The sequence below is a fragment of the Ailuropoda melanoleuca genome, chromosome 15, assembly GCF_002007445.2.
Source record: "Ailuropoda melanoleuca isolate Jingjing chromosome 15, ASM200744v2, whole genome shotgun sequence".
NCBI lineage: Eukaryota > Metazoa > Chordata > Mammalia > Carnivora > Ursidae > Ailuropoda > Ailuropoda melanoleuca.
Window position 1 is genome coordinate 52,899,009 of NC_048232.1, and position 16,961 is coordinate 52,915,969.

A 16,961-nucleotide genomic window follows, 5' to 3' on the forward strand; every position below is an offset into this window, starting at 1 on the left:
GAATCACAGCCCAGCCTTATCAATTCTATTTTCCAATTTCTTTCAGATCTGCCCCACTTCCAATCTCACTGCCATTACCCTAGCTCTCCTGTCCAACAATACTAAACTGTGAAGAACAGTCTTCCTAAAATACAGAGCGAGGATCATCATCACATCCCTAAAAATGCATCACCACTAAAGGTCAAACTTAGCACTCTATGCTGTTGACTCAGTTCATTTTCCCAATCGGATCTGCTACTCTCCATATACCACTAATGCTCTTCTTCCTGAAAAACTCCGGCTCCAAAAACCTCCTCCTATCCAATGGAATCAGAACCAGTATTTGCTTGGTTAACCAGAAAAGCTGATTAAAATAGGGAATCATAAAACATAATTTTATATATATATATGAAAATAATTAAATGTAAATAAGATATTTATTTCAACATAGAAGATACTGGAGAATGTCTCCAATGACTTAAAACTATGCTACCTCTCTTGCATAAACCATACTCAAAATGCATTTCCTAAGACTTCCAAGTGTCTTTAAAATGAAGCAAAAACTTGAGGCAGAGGGAGAGGGAAAGAGAGAATATCAAGCAGACTCCCTGCTGAAAGCGGAGACCCATGCAGGGCATGATCTCACAACCCTGTGATCGTGACCTGAGACTAAATCAAGAGTCGGACACTCAAGTGACTGGGCCACCCAGGCACCCCATCAGCAGTTATATTTTTAAGGCCTTGCCCTTATTAAATCTTTGAAAGTATTTAACTGTTACAACAATAATTTTCTTTTTTGTACACATTTCATCAGTTTTGTGCTATCTAATTAAATAATCAATAACAAGTTCAGAATACACACAATTAACTTTTGGTAGGCTTGTAATTCCATCGGTGAAACAGAAGTGAGTAAGCTTAGTAGAAATAGCCTATTTGCTGCAATGTTCAGTTTCAACCACTTTATGGCAATCGGTCATTATATTTTAAAAAAGAAGTGACAAATGTGGGGCGCCTGGGTGGCTCAGTCATTAAGCATCTGCCTTTGGCTCAGGTCATGATCCCAGGGTCCTGGGATTGAGCCCCACACCGGGCTCCCTGCTCAGCAGGAAGTCTGCTTCTCCCTCTCCCCCTGCTGGTGTTCCGTCTCTGTGTCTCTCTCTGTCCAATAAATATACTAAAAAAAAAAAAAAAGAAGAAGAAGTGACAAATGTTAGTTAATACAGTGGAAGCCAGTTAAAAGAGCTTTACCATATATTATTTCTCATTCATGAATAATGACTTTGTTCAGACAACTTCCAACTCTCACAGGCATAAACCCTGCTCACTGTTTAACATAACAGTGTCATCTCCTCTAAAATCGTTCTCTGGCCTAATCAAAATCAATCACTTCTTCAGTGTTCCTTGTACATTTCTTGGTCCATTTATTCTATGCAGTATTATTAGTTAATTAACTTCACATATATCTATAAGTTTGAGGTTAGGAATGGAGTTGTAGCCATTTTTATATCTCACAATGCCTAACACTACTGTAGTAGATGTGATATAATAAAAAGAACATCAGAATTTGAGTCCTGAGAATGAAGGTTCAGTTCTGATTATAAAATGGAAGTAATAGCGAACATTCCCATATGTACTTTAAAAAAGCAGTAAGAATGTATATAAGAAAATGATCTTTATAGTTTTAAGCAAACACATCTCATTATTATTATAGTAAGATATAAGTATCTCATATCAAATTTTAATATTTTCATAAGATCCTAGACTTAAGTTTCGCCGAGATGCCTAATCAAATACAGTCTGCTTTAGATGAACAAAGTATGATTCTTAACAAGAAATATGTAAATAAAACCAAAATTCATGGATTTGCCAACTCTTCTTGAAGCTCAAATATCCACATATCAAAGTAAGTATGACAAAATGACTACTTTAATATCCTCTGTTCCTCTCATCTAGTTCTGTTTACCCTCACACCAAATGACATGATAGTTTTCTTTATAATCAGGAGAACCATGAGTTTAGCTATTTTTCACTAAAAGTAATGACCATATATAGTATTTTGATTAATATCAATTTAGCTAACATTTACTGAATACTAAATATACTGTGTACTGTGTCAAGTGTAATACACATTATCTAATCCTCACAATCTTACAGAATAGGGATAAGTATTAATATTTTTATTTTACAGATGAGGAAACAGAGGTTCAGAGAAGCTGGCAATCTGCCTCAAGTTAATAGCAATTCTGGCTTCTACTCTGAATGCACTATGAATCCACTGGAAGGATTTGAATAAAAACGTGATGTTATCCCACTTGTAATATTTTAAATGGATCATCCTGCCTGCTGTGTGGAAAACAGATGGGGGGAGGCAGGAACAGGGTTATAGTTAGAGTTGTTGCAACTATAATAATTCCAGTGAAAAACAATAGTGTCCAGGATCAGGAAGAAATTAAGGAGGTGATGAAAATAGATACTGGATATATTTTGAAGGGTAAGCCAAGAGAAATCGAGAATTATATTGGATGTTTATGGAATAAAGCTATAATGAAGAAGAAAAGCCAAGCCATAAATAAGCCACCACAAATATTTAAAAGTTATCATATCCTTAAATAGTTGATTCTTTAATGATCAAGTGACAAAGCTCATGAAACTTTTTCCATGCTGTAAATAAGACCATGAATGTGTAATCACTGAATGTAATCCTACTAGCTTTTTTTTTTTTTTTAAGATTTTATTTATTTGAGAGCGAGCGAGAAAGAGCATAAGAAGATTGGGGGGAGGTGTGTAGGGGCAGGGGGAGAGGGAGAAGCAGACTCCCTGCTGAGCAGGAAGCCCTATTGCTGGGCTCGATCCCAGGACCCTGAGATCACAACCTGAGCTGAAGGCAGATGCTTAACTGACTGAGTCACCCAGCCCCCCCACTAGCATTTTATAATGATAAAAAATCTTCAGTAGTAGCAGCTTAGAAACTACTCCAAACACAAAGAAAAATGCATTAAATGTACTAATTAATCACTATGTCATCCTATGTACACTACATAATGCTTGCTTTATACAGGGCTAATTTTCCCTACTATTGAAAAATTTTATGGCAAACACCAAAGCTACTCAAGATAAAAGCACTCCTAGGGGTGCCTGGGTGGTTCAGTTGGTTGAGCTTCCAACTCTTGATTTTGGCTCAGGTCATAATCTCAGGGTCATGGGATCAAGCCCTGCACTGGGCCCTGCTCAGCACTGAGTCTGCTTGGGATTCTTTCCTTCTTCTTCTGCCTTCCTCCTCCCTGTGCCCCTTTCCCCTGCTCATGCATGCAGTTTCTCTTTCTCTCTCTCAAATAAATAAATGAATAAAACCAAAAAAGCACTCCTAAATATCTGTGGTAGAAGCCTAAAAAAGAAAAGTGGTGATAAAATACAAAAAGATTTCAGAATAACCACATCAATAACCAAAACGTTAATAAAACGAATTGTTTTAAATTTTTATTATTCAAATACAAAAATTTTCACATAAACATAAAAATTCCTATGATTTGCAAAAATGAAAAAACAATTCCAAGGCTAAAACTAGAGTCATTCAAATAGATAGCATTCTTTGGTCAACCAAGAAGGACAGACTGAATAAACTACAATGACATACTATACAATGGAGTCCTCAAACCTAAAAATAGAACAATGAGAAAGAGCTCTATATACCCCACTATATAATGATCTCCAGAATAGACTGTTAAGTGGAAAAAGCAAGTGAAGAAATATGTATATGGTATTCTATCATTTACCTATAAGGGGAAATAATATTTTCAATGATACTTGTATTAAAAAACAAACAGGGATAAAATATAAAATTTGCAAAATAGTATAGAAGGAAACAGGATAGAAGGGATTGCCATTAGAACTCAGTATTTTATGTAAATTATAAAACAAAATTAAATTTAAAAAAGCAAACTCTACAAAATAAATAAAATCAAACAATGAACTTAATAGTGTATCTAGTTGGTGGCATAACCACACAGAAAAGAACTATTTCAAGTGTTCCAACACACAGTAATTTGATGGTATATTCGAAGTCGGAATACCTTAAGGACCAAAAGAATTGCCCTCACACAAAACTTCAAACTGCTTTCAGTAATCATATTGTTGTTGTTAGTGGTATTGTTGTTATAAGTAGTGTAATGTATGTGTAATATATAATGAAGGAAATTAGTAATTTTGTGTTATTTTAATACTCCAACTCCTGGCAATGAAATAAAGGGAGAAAAGAAATATTGATACAAGATAGAAGAGGGTAAAGGAAAACACCTTGGTGCCAAACATGAAGTTGACGCAATGACCAACTCAGTAGCAATGAGCACTTCTAACACAAAGAACAGAGCTCATTGGAGAAATGGCAATTCCGGACCCAGGGCAGGAAAAAAAATGAATTTGGAACACCTTGTAATACTACATAGCAAGGAAGGTTTAAAGATCACTTCATTTGTTCATTTCCCAAGGTTTTAGAAGCCAACATGAAGAGACTCTTGATAACCACAGACATATAATTTACTAATCAATAAAGATAGTAACAGCAATGTATTAAGCACATTAAGTATATTTAAATGCAGGAGCTCCTGAAGTTGCTTAACCCTCGAAAAACCAATTAGTTCCCTTTGAAGGTAACTAATGAACCAACTCATTATTTTAAAAATCAGTATATAGAGGAAATGGTGCACTGGGTGTTATACGCAACTAATGAAGCATCAAACTTTACATCGGAATCTGGGGATGTACTGTATGGTGATTAACATAATAAAATAAAATTAAAAAAAAATAAAATAAAATAAAAATGGAAAAAAAAAAAGAAAAAAAAAGTATATAGAGGAAAAGAACAAAAACTATATCCTCTCTTTCCTTTATAAAACTTGTATTAGGGTGACTAAATAAATATGAGGAAGTTTCTTTTACAAAAATATTCCAGTTAATAAACGAAAAAGAATGACAAAATGCTGCCACTGTATAGCTCCTATGCTTTCATTTAATTATTTCTTCAGTCAGAGGACTTGGTTTTCAATGCTTTGTGCATAATAATTTAGTTTTTAAATATTTTATTTATTTATTTTAGAGAGAGAGAGCACAAGCAGGGGGAGGGGCAGACAGAGAGGGAAAGTATTTCAAGCAGACTCCATGCTGAGCATGGAGCCTGACATGGGGCTTGATCTCATGACCCTGAGATCATGACCTGGGCCAAAATCAAGATATGGATGCTTAACCGACTGAGCCATCCAGACACCCCTGTACATAATAACTAAAATATATAATTTGTACTTTATGGTTAGAGAGCAAAGACTAATTGAACTTATATATTGGAGCACTAAATTAAATACATAGTTTTTTGGGCTCTGTAATTGTTTGCCTTTTCTAATATATCCAAAGCTGTACTATTTAATTTTACTTTTAAACCACAACTCAACGACAACACTATAATTTTTAGGGAGGAATACCTTGATGTGACAGTCAGAATTTTATACTGCCTAAATTAGTGTACTAGTGCTACCATAACAAAATAGCATTAAAAAAAAATACCACAGACTAAGTGTCTTAAACAACAGAAGTTTATTTTCTCATAGTTTTAGAGGCTTGAAGCCTAAGATCAAGGTGTTGGCAGGTTTAAAATGTTTCTTCTGAGGGTTCTCTCCTTGGCTCACAGATGGCTACCTTTTTCATAGTGTAGCTTCCTGTGGTCTTTTCTGTGTACAGGAACTAGGTGTCTCTTTCTGCATCCAAATTTCCTTTTCTTATAAGGAAACCAGGAAGACTGAATTAGGGCCTACCCTAATAGCCTCATTTTAACTTAATTATCTCTTTAAGGGCTGCATCTATATAGTCACAATTCAAGTTTCTGGGGGCGTTTAGAGCTTTGACATATGAATTATGTATGGACACAATTCAGCACACTGAAGGAAGAAAATGATGTTAGTGCATACATTTCAATACTTGACCCATCAGTATTTAGTAAATCAATGCATATGCTGAGGTAACATACTCCCCAAACTCACCTCCTCTACTATTCCTCTAATCCACTCTGGAGAAGGGGCATTATTAAACAATCTCTATTTTTAGTTTTTCCTAAGACTTCTACCTTATTCAAAGCAGGGAGGTTGAGAATAATTATTCTGGTGAAAAGGTGAGATAACTGAGCCAGAATATGAAGAGCCATCATCCATCTATTCACTTGGCTTCTGCTAGGCTACAAACCAGATGTGAAATTGTTGAATGTCTAGAAACTAAATTGTAATCTCACATTCTCTGTTCTACTATGTCCAACAGTGGTCTATCTTTATTTTTTGGGGTAAGATTTTATTTTTAAGGTAATCTCCTTGGGGCTCAAACCCACAACCCTGAGGTCAAGAGTTTCTTGTTCCACCAACTGAGCCAGCAGGTGCCCTTAGGGGTCAAATATTTAGAAGTCACTGTATCCAAATTATCTCCAAAACTTTAAACTATGTGTGCTTCATTGTTTGTTTCATCTCTCATTTCAACAGGTATGAATTAGAACTATTTTGTGCATAATGCAGTTCCTATCGAAGCATGTAAACATCTAATATGTTGTAGAGATGATGATGATAAATTAGCCAGGAATATCAGAAATGTTTCTGGAAGAAGTGATCCTTATGTAACTACATTTGAGAGTCTGGTAGGAGCTGGTCAAGAAAAGAAATCAGGCAAATGAACCAGCAAAGACTCATTAATATGAACCAGCAGTAACAGTTTGGGGAATTAAAAGTAGTCCAGTATTTAGAGTTTGAAAAATATGGAAAGCAGTAAGAGAAATAAGAGGTACGAAGAAGCCAGATCATCCCTATTATATAAATAATGTTAGTCACTGAGGCGAAGTAGCTTGGCCAAGGGCATGAAATTAGTGAACGGCAGAACCAGGATTTATAACAATATAACTCCAAGTACTTCACTTAGCAGAGTGATTCAATTTTCCTAGGTTGTTCCTGGTTTATAAATATTATTTCTATATCATTATTAATAGGGCCTTCTTTTACCCTACAAACATTCTCACTTGGGGGATATCTTCACCTTATCTCTTAAACCACCATGCTATACTTTTTTAGACCAAAGAAAAGTAGGGTTTCATTAACTTCTGTCATTAGTGAGATTAACTGGTGAAAGAGCTAATGCTGATATGGTGACTAACATATCATAATAAAAAAAAAATCATGTATTTGGAATGGTTTTGGACTATCATCACCTTAACAAGCAATCCCAGTCAATATACATCAGAGTTAAATTGTCTTTTATAAACATTCTCATTACTTAAAAAAAGCAGAAAGATCAAAACAGAAAAAGTCATCATTCTTCTAATTTTAATTTTGTTCAAAAACACTATGGATTTAAATGCTTTGGTTATACCACAGCCATAAATTCAAACTGCCTAAAGAAAGGTAGTTAGATCAGCAAAACCCTACTTATCCTTGGCCAAACCAGGTTATTTTTATTTGTGTAAGTCCTATGAAACACTTTGTTCCATAGCCTACCTTCTAAAAAGATGAAAAGTTGTAGTTATTCTACTGAAAATATTAACACTTGCAGCAGACTGCTTATCCATCCTCATACTTATTTACTGACATGTAAAACACTGAATATGCCAAGTACTTGCTTTTCCCAAGGTAGCCATGGGCAAGTGACCAAGCCCAGGCCAACGCAAATCCCTGAAGGGGAAATGTGATGTACTCACAAGGCTCTCTGGGAAAAGTTCCCCTCTCTGACACGCATAGGATATGGAGAAGATACTTTCCATTCCCCACTTCACTTTTTATTTTGCTCTTGGGTGTACATATGTAAAAATATAACTCAGGAGTTGCAGCAATCATCCTGTGACCAGGAGGGGACAAGGCTAAGAATAAAGTTCATATTTGGGAAAGGCAGAAGAAAAAAACTGAGAGATCCCAGGCCCTTGGATGACATCACTGAGCAGTTTAATAAACTTGAATGCCCTTCCTCTAAACTAACTTATATATTGTAAAACAAGGACCCTTACCTTTTTAGGTCACTTTAAATTTGATACTGGTACTTGCAGCTAAAATCATCCCAACATACACAATGGGATATCAAGCAAGTGGAAGAAATTATTCAGTAGGATTATTAGCGTCTTTTCAAACTCAGAAGCATAAATTAAAAAAAGGAAACACGGGAATTAAACATTTGAAGAAAAAGGCTGAGTTTTCATTTCCCAAGAGAAGATAAACAAGATAACGGCCAAAAGTTAATAATATATTGAGTATTTACTATGTGCCAGGTACTTCGATGGATCACTCATTTAACCCTCACAACAAACCTAAGAAATACTACTCCCTTTCTACAGAGGAGAGAACAGAAGCATATAAAAGCTAAGCAGCTTGCCCAAGGTCATACCCCTTGAGAGTGGCTGAGGAAGCATTCAAAATTCACATTGTTTGACTCCAGAACCTGAGTACCAAATATTTAAGGGCAGCTAAAGATAAATGCACATTAGCAGTTTTTTCTATGAAGAAGAGATTCAAGTCCTCCTTGAGCACGAAAAGAAGAGAAAGGAGTAAGGAAACTGAGAACCATGACTGTAATTATCAACAACCACTACTGTTTTGCAATGACAAAAGACTACCTCATTTTACACATAAAGAAATCAAGGCCCGGGGTGCTTGGGTGGCTCAGTTGGTTAAGTGTCTGACTCTTGATTTTGGCTCAGGTCATGATCTCAGGGTCATGGGATTGAGCCCTGCATTGGGCTTTGTGCTCAGCAGGGAGTGTGCTTGAGGATTCTCCCTCCCTTTTGCACTGCCCCCCCCACCCCGCCCAGCTCTCATGCTCATGAGCGTACACTCTCAAATAAATAAATAAATCTCAACAAAAAAAAAAAAAAAGAGAAGAAAAAGAAATCAAGGCTGAGAAAGAAAAAGATGAAGTGTAATTAGTGTTACAGGTAGTAATAAAACTCAAGTGACTCAGACATTCTATTCCCAAGTCAGGGTACTTTTCATTTTACCAAACAATACCTCCCCTTTAAAATGATATATTGCGGCACCTGGGTGCCTCCGTAGGTTAAGCATCTGCTTTTGGCTCAGGTCATGGTCTCAGAGTCCTGGGATCGAGCTCCAAGGGACACCCTGCTCAGCAGGGAGTCTGTTTCTCCCTCTCCCTCTGCTCCACCCCCTGCTTGTGCACACAATCTCTCCTTCTTCTCTCAAATTAATAAAATCTTAAAAAAAAATGATGTATCTTAGTTCCAATACACATGGAGGAAGAAATGAAATACACAAAGAAATTAACAATAGTTAAGGCTTACTAAGAGAGATTCACAGAGTAGAACTCCCATATTCAATATCTACCAGTTGATAAGCTCTGATGTGAGCAGACAGACAATAAAATGTATTTATGATATACAGAGTAACAAAACAGTGAAATAATTTAGTGAAAAAATTATTTTGTCAGGATAACTATACTTCCTTGTTAAATGTTTGAAGAATCAGATTTTCTTGGAAAGTACCACCAAATGTAGATAAGAATGACCATTTCTCATTGCATTTTCTAAAAACCATTTTTAGAAAACAATCTTAATAAAAACTAAGTATAAATGTTTTAACTAACTGGAGAACTATGTATCATATTCTCCCCATGACAAAGTAACCTGACTTATTGTTAGCTTTCCCTAACAATTCACAATTACATAAGGATAGACTAGACTGCTAAGTATTAACCTTGAATCATTAGACAATGGTCTACATGTACTCAAAAGGAGATGGGAATGGATAAGTGTACAATTACTCATATTAATACAAAGTACCAAAAGCCAAAGAGGGTGGGGAGACGGAAGATGACCTTCCAACGAGAGACTCGATATACAGATTCCCAAGAACTGCTTATTCTTTTTCCTGGGAAGAACAGTTTTCATGAATAAGGTAATCTACAAGCTCAATCATTTATCTGTAACAACAATTTCTATAAAATCTCAGGTATCTAAAATAGTGTTTGGATATTTGGACAAAAAAAACCACAGACTGGCTTACTCTGCAATGTCGAGATAACCACAGGAAGCAGCTGCATGTAGTGGTATCCAGCCTTCATTATCAGGTTGATTAATATTTGCTCCATTTTCAACCAGAAACTTCACCATATCAACATTGTCATCAATGCAGGCCTAAAAACAAAACAGAAAGCACAATTAGAAAAAATATGAATCAACGCTCCTAATAAACTTTGCAGCTTTTATAACATAAATATTCTCCTTTAGCCTGCTGCTATCTTGATAGTACTGCTATCAAACAGGCTAATGGTACCAACTAAATTGTAAGAGCCCTTGCTTAGATGCACATACAACAGTATTGTATGTGACTAGACTATGCCAATCTGATGATAAAAATAAGTACCAATTATAATAACAACTAAAACATTATATAAGTACCAGTAATATCCTCTATAGCAGTGGTTCCCAAAATGTGGTCTCTTGAGGAGGGAGGGATCCTTTCAAGGAACTCACAAGGTCAAAACTATTCTCAAAATAATATTAAGATGGTATTTCCCCTTTTCACTGTCTTGACAGATTCAAATGAGGGTGCAGAAAGCACCAGTGGCAAAACTTGCTTGTGCCTTAGCACAAATCAAAGCAATGGCCAAAAAAATTCTAACAGTCACTATATTTGCCACTATGCACTCATATTTTTTTAAAGCTATTTTTCTTTATGAATATCCTTGACAAAGTAGTAAAACCTATAAATCTTATTAAATTTTGACCCCTGAATACACATCTTTTTAATATTCTGTGGAACAAGATAGGAAGTATGGATAGAACACTTCTTCCAGGTATAATGACTGCTCTAAGGAAAAGCACTTGGGCAACCAAGATGCAAGCTGAACTGGCCACTTTTCCCAAGGAACACAACTTCTACTTAAATAACAAACTATACTTAGTCTAATTTGGGTTTTTGGCATACGTTTTCTTTAAAAAAAAAAAAAAAAAGGACATTTCAAAAAAACAACAGTATTTGCTGTCAATGATGAATTCAAGCCTTAAGAGCAAATGAATCAATTATTTTAATTTTAAAATGCTATTTATGTAACATGGGTACAGTATTGTTATTTTAAAATGAATTAATAAATACATAAAATCCTCAGTTTTAACCTCTATTATTATCAAATAGTAATATACACACACCACAGAAACAAAAGTTCTTCAGGTCTTTCAATAATTTTTAAGAGTATAAAGCAGTCCTGAGACAAAAAAGTTCGAGAACTGCAGCCTATAGTAACTAAGAAGGGACTTTAATAAATGTTTACTTTGTGCAAGTAGTATGACTGGTACTTTATGTATTCTACTGATTTATACACACTATCCTCACATAAACCTTCATGAGAACAAGAATTTTGCTGTATCTGTAGCATCTTACACAGTTCTTGGCATGCGGTAGGGGCTTAATAAACGGATGAACGAATAAAAAAGCTAAGACTCAAAGAGATTAAGCAGCTTGAGTAAATCAGACAGGTGGGAGATGATAGGCTGGCACTCTAACAGATATTTAGATTCCAAGAAAATAAGCTGTTTTCCACACTTAACACTGCTTTCCACAGATATTCCTAGTTTATCAACATATTTCTCACCTATTTGTAGTCTCTGCAACAGGATATCTTAAGTTCTAGGCACTTACAAAGTGTTGTATGAATGAAACCAATTTTTCTTTACCTATCAGAGAAGCAAAAGAAAACACCTTCAGTAGCATTTTCTAAGGGAAAAAATGAGTGTCAAAAAAGCACTATGGACAAAGTATGAAGTGGAAAAATACTGACAGGGAATCATGGCTTTTAACTCTAGGCTCTAGTTTTGGCTCTGCCACAAATTTTGTAGTGACAGACAAGTAATTTAATCTTTTGAGGCTTAATGTCTTTATTTTTCAAGAGGAGGAGAGAAGCTGGTGGGTTACAGATGTCTAAAATTCCCTAAGATGTTTAAGATTCTTGTGTATCTATGATTCTTCTCCTTGGAACAAGTTATAAGTAACCTAATGGCAAGGTCCCACAGTGCCCAGAACAGTACCTTACAAATGGCAGATGGTAAATGAATATATAAGTAACATTCATATGGACTTTAAGTATATACTGCTTGGGAAAAGAACCATTTTCAAGAAGCAGTGGTTAAAGAAAGGGTTGGAAAGATCTGAGAACCACAGCTATCTAGTAGCAAAAAAGAAGAAATGTCAAAATACTATTATATTAGAAAGCAGTCTATAAGAAGTTATTTGAGATTGCTAACGATCCACAGTGGCATCAATTAATATTAGTTCTATTTATAGGCTTATTCATTAATTTTCCTTGAAAAAAAGAAATTGATTTAATTTTTTTTAAAGATTGATTTAATTCTATTACCCTTTTCACTCAATCTGCTTTAATTCATACAGGCTCCACAACAGTATTCTTTTTTTTTAAAAAAGATTTTATTTATTTATTTGACAGAGAGAGACAGCCAGCGAGAGAGGGAACACAGGCAGGGGGAGTGGGAGAGGAAGAAGCAGGCTCCCAGAGAAGGAGCCTGATGCGGGCCTCGATCCCAGAACGCTGGGATCATGCCCTGAGCCGAAGGCAGACGCTTAACGACTGCGCCACCCAGGCGCCCCCAGTATTCTGACTTTTATCATTGATATAAAAATATAAAACTCTTTTTGATAAATCCATCTAATATGAATCTCATTATTGTTTTTAAAAAAATGAAAGATAATGTCAGGCAAACAAGATATGATTCTTTATAAAGGGATATGGGAAATGCTCACGATATATTAAAATTTTTAAAAAGGATGTAAGAACAGTTTACCTAATATGATTCCAATTTTACTAATAAATATGTACACAAAAAGACTAGAATATATATTGAAGGTTAACAGTCATTATCATTGATTGTGAGACCAAGAAAAATTTTTATTTTCTTTAAATTTTTCTTTATTTCCAAAATGTTTACAATGAATAGGCTGTTATATAAGAAAATTTAAGACTTGATTCTTTTTTTTTTTTAAAGATATTATTTTTAAGTAATCTCTACACCCAACATGGGGCTCAAACTCACAACCCAGACAGAGATCAAGAGTTGCACGTGCCACCAAAGAGACCCAGCCTGGTGCCCTAAGACTTGATTCTTAAAAGTGAAATAGTAGATCTATTTTAATATGAAGAAACAACCAAACTGTTGGTAAAAGTGTACCATTTGAAGGTATCCATGAAAGTATAAGAGTATAATAGAATATCTATTATATTATAAAGTATAATACAATAAAGTATAGTAATAAATAAATAAATGGCATGGAGTGTATCTGTGTGAGGAGATTCTATTCATATAATAGAATCTTATACATCAATGAGAAAAGAACATCAAACAAAAAGACGAAACCACTGCTACCTTCAACAACACAGATGATTTTTCACAGAGTCAGGTGAGTGAAAAAAAGGCAGAAAGAAAGGATATATACTATAGCTTTCTAGGCAAAACTAACCTCTGGTGCTTAAGTTCAGAATCATAGTTAAATTTGTGGGGAAGGGAGGGGCATGAGGGAGTTTTTTTGGAAGACTGGAAATGTTTTCTATCTTTCTAATTCTTACTTAGGCATATTCATATGTAAAAATTCATTGAATTGCAAAATTCAAAGCTGTATACGTTACTTTAAATTATACCTCAAATTAGAAAGAAAAAAGTAACTGGTTACCATTTATTGAAAGCCTACTCTACGTATTACCTCCAATGTAAGACACTTCACTTATCTTTCTCTAAATTATACATGCTAAAATAGGTCTTCCTTTAATTTTTATCCTCTGGTCCCTGAAGCTCCAAAATCAAATACAATCCCTTTCTTAACTGATAACCTTTAGATATTATGAAGAATTTCCCCCCCTCCAAGAATTCTCATATACTCTTTTTCAGGCTAAATATCCCAAATTCCTTAAGCTACTCTTCATATTATGCATACTAAGAACTATATCAGCCAAGGTAGGGAAGGGGAAGGATCACACTGTAATACAGCAGGCCTGTCCATAAATAACAATGGTCTTATAAGAGCATAACAGTAGTGGATAGAAAGCTACTAAAATACCATTGTGACATAAAGATCACTTCTTGTGACTAAGATGGTCTATATAGGTCTCATTAAGAAATACACATCTGAAAAAAAAAAATACACATCTGAGGGGTGCCTGGTTGGCTCAGTCGGTAGAGCATGTGGTTCTTGATGCTGGGGTCATGAGTTCCAGCCCCATGCTGTGGGTAGACTTTACTTAAAATAAAAAGCACATGCTTGAGCAAGGTTTTAAAGATTACATAAGAGTTATTCAACTAGCAATTCAACTGGAAGTAACTTCACTGGGCAAATGCACTGTGATTAAAAAAATGCATGGAATAAAGTAAGTGAAAACTCCAGTATAAAGAGTTTTGGTAAGTTATAAAACAAGATAAGGCTATGTGCTAAAACACTATATTCCACATAAAAGATCTGAATGTAATGCAAAGATGACTGGATTTGACACTCTAGGTGGTCTTCAATCCACTTTCTACTCCCACACATCAAAAAGAACCAACTACAATACTCCCATCAGTAATACTGGCTCAATTCAGCAGTAGAGACAAATAGGAGAAAACATTTTACAATTTTAATAAGACAGTGTTTGAAAAGAGCTCTTTAGAGTTTTTAAGCAGAGGGGTGACACGATCAGATCAGTATTTCAGAAAGATTATTGGAAGTAAGATGAAAAGAGAAGAGCCTGAACTGAGCCTTAGCAGTTATTCAGACTGATCTATACTGAAAAACTTAACAGAAAATATGCAAGGCTTAAAGACTGGTTATGTAAGGTGAGGGACAGGGAGAAGCCATTCATGAAAATAAATACTACAGGTTTAAGAAGCAGGCTGGGGAAAGAAAGATGATTTCATAGCTTTGGATATGCTGAATTTATAGGTATTTGTATACCTATCTAACCATGCATATTCAGTGGCCAATTGGATGTGCAGATGTAGAGCTTTGAAAATAAATGTGAAATGAAAACATCAATTCGGGAATTATCTGCATTAAGGTAATAATACAGTGGGGCTTGAAATCACCCGGGGAGAGGATGTAGAGAAGTGATTCTGAAAATAGTAAGAGAAGTGTTAAGATTAAATTATGATCTGTATATTCTATTTAGAAAACAAAGACATTTGTGGTATTTTATTCAGTCAGTTAAAGAGAAAGGTCTCAAGAAGCTTACCATCTAGTACAGAAGATAAAGACACAAACAGATGACTATATTAAAAGGAATATGATATAGTTATAGGGCTGTGCACTACCTATTGTGGGAGCTCAGAAAAGGGAGAACTGAGGAAGAATGGCCGATGATAGTCTGGGAATATTTCCTGCAGGAGGCTCTACACCGGAGTTTAACATATGAACAAGCGACAAACATTTCCTGGTGTATGAAGATGCAAAGTCACATATAGTGAGGATAAAGGTATGCAGGATCTAAACAGAGTTTGCCATCTTATGAGTAAACCTGTGACACTGAAGAGAAAAGATTTTCAAGACGAATGGTTAATTTTTAAAGTTTAGGAAGGCAATCCCCCTAGCTCTTTGAAAAAATTAACCTATGGGTATAGCTAATTCCCAATAAATGAGATGTTGCTGATTCTGATTTTAAATATTTGCTTTTCAGTATAATGTAGGGAACACCAATAAAAATACCTAAAGCAGTTAATGCTAAATCTGCTTGTTCCTTTGTTTATAGATGTAATAAATTTCTGAAATGTTTTAATATATATTAAATGCTAAAAACGTTGTCACAAAATATATATTACATGTGAATCTCAAGTTTGTGGTGCAAATTGTCCAAAGTATTCTCCTGAACATTTATAAAGCATATATAAGAAACTGGCAAGGCATGGCCATAAAAATATTGTTGCTAAGAGAATCAAAAGCTAACACAGCACATTAAGAGACACATGACTTGCTAGCTTTAAATATTTGACTAAATATGGTCAGTTTATTAAGCCATATATGGAAAGAAACAGAATGACTCACCCTATGTTAGATAAGATTTTGGAGGTATATCTTAAGTGTTTCATGAATACATACCCAGAGCAACTGCCAGTAACAAATGGCTGTGTGAAGACACATTTGTCACTTAATTCCAAGTACAGGCAGCTTTGTCAACTTCAGCTGTAAACTAATTCAACAAACTAGTTGAAGTAAATAAAACATCAGGTTTTTACTGAAAAGGAGACCTAGTTATTCTTCTCATCAAGTTAGCTCAAGGACAAACTTTGTTTCCCACACTTTTACAGAAAAAAGCTGCAACCTGACAACAAAGAGTTGAATAAAGGGTCTATACAACGTTGGCTGAAAGTAGACAAAATTGATGGCCTAACGACAACTTTTGGGTGGGGCATGTATGTATAGTTTGAAAAATCATTAAATTTCATTTCTAGAGAAATGAAAACAAATGTGGTAAGTGACTACATAATTCAACTGAGTAAAATCAAAATTACAAAATTAGTAGCATTTGAAATAAATTCTAACACTGTAATATTTCTTTTCATGAAAGTGGTTTTGTTTAAAGTACATATGCTAGAGCCACACTGTCTGGGATTCATCCAGTTCTGCCACTTACTGGCCAGGTGTTGTTGGATAAATTACTTAACATCCTGTGTGCTACAGTTTCCTCTGGAAAATGAGGGTATTAACAGTACCCACCTCAAAAGTTTACTATGAGAAGTATATGAGTTAACATAGAAAGCACTTAGAGTAGCTGTCAAATATTAAGTACTTTTATGTTTGTATTAATACATAATCAACATGCTAAATCACCTCCATCTAAAATTTTCTTTTTTTACATTCTTAACTTACTTTTTCGTCCCTCCATAAATTATAAAACAAGGTTATATGCTGGAGACTTTTAGTACCATTTCTGGTAAAAGTCCCACCCACAATTATTTCCTAAAAGGAAGATTAAATTTTAAAAGATGCACT

General features: G+C 34.9%; 1 protein-coding gene across 4 annotated transcripts in view; it reads right to left on the reverse strand.

The window, feature by feature from the left end:
- Window positions 1–16,961, reverse strand: part of PPP1R12A (protein phosphatase 1 regulatory subunit 12A) — a 138,492-nt gene that overhangs the window by 84,879 nt on the left and 36,652 nt on the right. For all 4 annotated transcript variants that reach the window (XM_002916779.4, XM_019797021.2, XM_011221752.3 and 1 more), the window contains exon 2: window positions 10,002–10,132. In XM_002916779.4, coding sequence (XP_002916825.1) covers window positions 10,002–10,132 — 131 coding nt within the window. The remainder of the gene's footprint in view (window positions 1–10,001; window positions 10,133–16,961) is intronic.